This window comes from Psammomys obesus, unplaced genomic scaffold, assembly GCF_907164565.1.
Source record: "Psammomys obesus unplaced genomic scaffold, mPsaObe1.curated_primary_1811, whole genome shotgun sequence".
Taxonomy (NCBI): domain Eukaryota; kingdom Metazoa; phylum Chordata; class Mammalia; order Rodentia; family Muridae; genus Psammomys; species Psammomys obesus.
Window position 1 is genome coordinate 24,713,550 of NW_026596039.1, and position 5,166 is coordinate 24,718,715.

Sequence of the window (5,166 nt, forward strand, 5' to 3'; positions counted from 1 at the left end):
ATTATATACCTGATGTTCTTGATGTTTTACATGTAATTTAAACAGCAATTTATAATAGTTCTGGTTCTGTTTGTACTGAATTATATAGTTATTGTATACATAAAGTAAATATTATAAAAATATACTAGTAAGTTAAATTAACAAATGCAGCAGCCCAAAGTCAAGGAGCAGATGAATGAGAACAGCATCATTGTGAGGCTGCGTAGACAGACAGACATGGTTCTCTAGTCTGCAAAGAGCAGATCTTCACCTTAAACATCCATGAAAGCTACAGAGACTGGACATGTTCTTGGCCATAGTTGAAGTGCTGCAAAATGTTTTGAAAGCAGATATATTATAGGCTACATTCACAAACCAGAAAAATTAGACGACTCCTTTCCTTTTGTTGGGGGAGCATGGGTTCGGGTGGGTCAGCTGCATGATGTGGGCATGCAGGTGCTCATCCGTGCATGTGCCTGTGGGAATCAGAGCAATGGGATGACCTGCTCCATTGCTTTCTACCTTACTGTCTTGAGACAGGGCCTTTTTGGCTAGGCTGGTCGGCCAGTGAGCTCTGGCCACTGTCTCCATCAGACCCCACCTTCCAATGCTGAGATTATAACACAGACAGCAGTGCATTCAAACTCAGAACTATGTCTGCAGAACAAGTGTGCCTACACGCTGAGCCATCTCCCCAGAACCCCAGCCATGCAGAAGTGTTTCTAAACAAAACACAAACTAAACCACTGGACTTCAAAGCATTTGGTAGGACTAGTACAAAAAAAAAAAGAACATGATAAGCCACTATATAGATTATTTAATGTCAAGATGTTGCCAAGTTTGTAGCCAAGTTTATATCCAGAAGGACATTTCTATTATTAAGTATGTTATTATTGCAAGTATAGAGAAAATTTAGACTTAAATTCAGCTTAAATTTTTAATTTTAAAATCAAATTTAAATTCAGCTTAAAATGTAACCCAAGAAATAAAAGTACTCAGAACTAAGCACAATAAAAATACTTTATAATTAAAAAATAATAACAAGTAAAAGAAATAATATAAATATAAATAATTAATATAAATAAACAAATACCTTAAACCATGGAGCCATCTCTACAACCACTGTAAATTCTTTTAAGCTGTCAAAAATCTGATCCTTGGAAAAGCAATAACAAAAAACAGATAAGTGTTTGGTAAAATGAAATAACAAGTAAGTCACAAAGACAAGTGGAAAGGAGAACAGTGGTAGGAAAAAACGATGCAGAGAATTTTTTTTGTTTAATTATAAAAATAGTGTTTATAATTAAGCTTATAATCACAAAAGGTCTACAGAATGAAGAACTCTCTAGAAGATAAGACTATTATAAATCATCAAAATGAATCCAAGAAGTAAAAAAGTGTTCATAAGCTACCAATATAGAATTATTATAGTAATGACTAATAAGATGAGTTATGAAAACTCAAATCAAACATAGCCTGAGATTTTCCTCTCACCAATCTCAGAACTAATTACTGGAGAATTCTTTTTTAAAAATCTTAAGGATTTATTTTTAATTATATGTATGGGGGGAGATATGGGTGGGTGTGTGCACATGAGTGCTGTGTTCCCCAGAGGTCAGTAGAGGGCATCTGAGCTCCTGGAGCTGGAGTTGTGGCCTGATATGTGTGCCAGAAAGCAAACTGCAAGAGTGATATACACGCTAAACTATGCAGCATCTCCCTAACCACTGTAAATTCTTTTAAGCTGTCAAAAATATATTTCTCAAGCTACAGAGATTATTCAAAAGCATAAAAAGTATAAAAAAGTACTCAGATCTCTCAATGATGAAAACTTAAGCCAAGAGACAAAAATGTCACAAAATAGCACCAACTGAACACATCAAGATAGAGGCAGGAGTCCTTACATGAAATAGCAGAAAAGAGTCTAGATGGAGAGACTGCACACACTAGAGATGCTATGACACTGGGGCTGGAGAGATGGCTCAGCAGTGAAGGACCCAGGTTCAATTCTCAGCGCTCATGATGGCTCACAACCATCTGTAACTCCACTTTTAAGAAACCCAACACCCTCCTCTGGCCTCCACAGGCACCAGGCACATATGTGGTACATAAAAACACATGCAGGCAAAATGTTAAATTGTAACGTAATATTTTTTACAAGACAGAAGATGGTTCAACATTGACCTTAAGTTGTACATTTTTCAACTTCTCTGAAGAGATATTTTGCCATTCATATCAAGTAATTCACACTTTTTTTCTTTCTCAGCACTAAATACAAAAATTTTGTATTTCTCAGTAGTGTACAAAATAATGTCTTTATAATCAATGATGTATTCATTTAAATAAATTTCAGTAATGTAGAAACCTCATACTAAGAAGTTTTATGAAAATACAAAGAAGAAAAAACTCATGAAGCTAGAGAGACAGCTCAGCAATTAAGGGTACTTATTGCTCTTGCAGAGGGCCAGAGTTCCGCTCCCATATCAGGCAGCTCACAACTGCCAACAACTCCAGCTCCAAGGGCTCAAACTCCCTCTACTGGCCTCTGCAGGCACTGCACTCACAATAGCACATGTACATACAGATGTGCACACACATAATCAAAATAAATCTCTAAAGTAAATAAATAAAACATTATAAGGTCATCTCAATGGGTATTTGAAAGGCATTTCATAATGTTGAGTACTCATGCCTGGCGTCTAGCCAAGACAGTTTCTTAATGTGACAGAGGACCTAGGCTTCTGTACAGCAGCGATGGCAGTGGTTAAATGTGGAGGATCATGGGCATCCCAGTTAAAACCAAGAATAAGAACAGCACACACACGACCAACACGATGGTTGTTTGCTGTGGAGTTTTGGACCACTCCACAAAACCCTGAAAGAGGGAAGAAGAAAATATCAGCACTGGAAAGGTAGGAGGTCGGCATCATTCACTACAGAAAAATATGAGCTTATGGTTAGTCTACCAGCAGAGAAGTTGTTTGAGTTTCAAACTGCATGACAGAATAACCAGATATTAGATAAATATATGGAAACAAGCAACACACCTGTGTTTTGGAGGGGGAAGAAATTCCAGAATGACATATATCACATATATAGAAAGCTTTAACTTTGTGCCACAGGTATGTGGTTCTTGACCATACCCCTCTTTTAGATTTCCAACTGTCTATCTCGTGCAAACATTCATTTGTAACTATAATAGCCACCTTAAATTTTTCCCCACATGTTTGGGGAAATGTTTGCACGCATGTTCACATGTTTATAGGCACACATACACATGTGTGTGCATCCATGTGCATTTACATGTATGTGGAAGCCTGAAGTTAACATTAGTAATCTTCCTTGATTGATTTCCACCTTATGTATTGAGGCAAGGCTTCTCAATTGAACCCAGAGATTGATGGCATAGTCTAGTGTAGTTAGCCTGTCTGTGGCCGGGATCCCCACATTCATAGTGTTAGAATTAAGTGCAGGTTGCCACATCTAATCAACACTTACGTGTGGTCTAGGAATCCAAATCCCATTCCTCACACATACCAAGTGCTTTCTCCACTGAACCATCCTACACCTGACATTTTAAGCTTTACATGGCTCCCCACCCCCACCCCACACACATATCCTAATATCTGCCCCTTGCTAAAATAAGTGTGATCTAGTTCTCTCCAAATCATTCCCTCCAGTTCTAAAACATGGCATCATCCTTGACTTTGGTCTTTCTCCACCACATTCTAGGCACCAGCAAATGCTTTTGGCTTTGCCTTCAAAATGTTTCCGTTGTTAACCACTTTGTTTTATTTCTACCACGCTGGCCAAAGACATCACCACTGCCTACTCTGGCTACAGACAACTGTTTCTTTTCTTTTTTAATATTTATTTTATGTGCTGAAGTTTTTTAAACTTTTACTTTAATTTTTTTTAATTAAAAAAAGTTTGCCTGCATGTATGTCTGTGTACCATGTGTATACCTGGTGTCTGTGGAGGCCAGAAGGAGATGGACCCCCTGGAACCTCAGTTACAGATGGTTGTATGCTGCCATGTGGGATCTGGGGGTTGAATCTTAGTTCTCTGGAAGAGCAGCCAGTGCCCTTCACTGTTGAGCCATCTCTACAGCCAGAGAATTATATTAAGTACATGTATATGTGTGTCTGAGCAGGTAGTAGGTTATGTGCACATAAACACAGTACCCACAGAGGCTGGAAGTGAGGGTCAGAGCCCCTGGGTCTGAAGTTTCAGCTGCAGGTTGTTTGACTGGGTGCTGGGAACAGAACTCAGGTCGTCCAGAAGAGAGGAACTCATCTTAACCATGGAGCCCCAGATACCTGCTTCTTAATACTCTTAACTCACTTTTCTCCTCCCAGGTCAGGCAGTGCTTTTTTGTGGCCTAATTTTGAGTACGTTGTACTGACTCATGTTTGCTTATGGCCAATAGTTCTGCTTTGGAAGGCTGTAAGCCTTCAGGAGGCAGGGGCTAAGTAGCTCAGTAGGGGTAAATCTGTACAAAATCCTGACTCCTGGTACTTCTTTGCTTCCTCATTTTCCTAAGTAAACAGCCTCCACCATACACTCCCATTCCATCAACTGAGCCATTGCATTGGAACTGTTTAAAACCATGAGCTGACATACATCTTCCTTCTCATATCTCATCGGGTGTTGTGGGAACAATGACATGAAAGTTAACTACTACATTGTTCCTTCTAAAGTTGAGGTAAAGTTGAAGAAGATCACTAGAATGTATTAATGTGTGTGTGTTGTGTGTGTGTGTGTTCTCTGTTATTCTACTTAGATAAAGCTGGTTTGTTTGTTTGTTTTTTCTTTTGAGACAGCCTCCTGTAATGCAGACTGACTTCAGACTCACTACATGGTCAAGAATGACCCTTGAACTTTCTATTTCCTGCATCTACTTCCTAAGCACTAGGATTACAGACTCATGAGATCAAACCCAGGGTTTCAGTGGGAGAGGGAGAGGAGCTAGATACAAGGGCTGGGTGGCTGAGGGGCTGGGGGATGGGGGGACTGGATGCATGCATGCATGGTATTATAGGTGGAATGGCAAGTGGGTGTTTGAGTGGGTGGATAATGGATAATTATGATAAGTGAATGTGTGGGTTGATGAGTAGATAAATGAATAGAGGATGGATGAATGCATGCATGGCTGGACGGATGGTAGATGAGAACAGATAAGCAGCA

The 5,166-nt window shown here is 39.3% G+C and overlaps 1 protein-coding gene across 1 annotated transcript in view; it reads right to left on the reverse strand.

The window, feature by feature from the left end:
- Positions 1–1,380: 1,380 nt before the first annotated feature.
- Positions 1,381–5,166, reverse strand: part of Smim17 (small integral membrane protein 17) — a 15,156-nt gene continuing 11,370 nt past the window's right edge. The window contains exon 3 of the mRNA XM_055621711.1: positions 1,381–2,883. Within this exon, the coding sequence (XP_055477686.1) occupies positions 2,744–2,883 (140 nt within the window). The 3' untranslated portion in view covers positions 1,381–2,743. The remainder of the gene's footprint in view (positions 2,884–5,166) is intronic.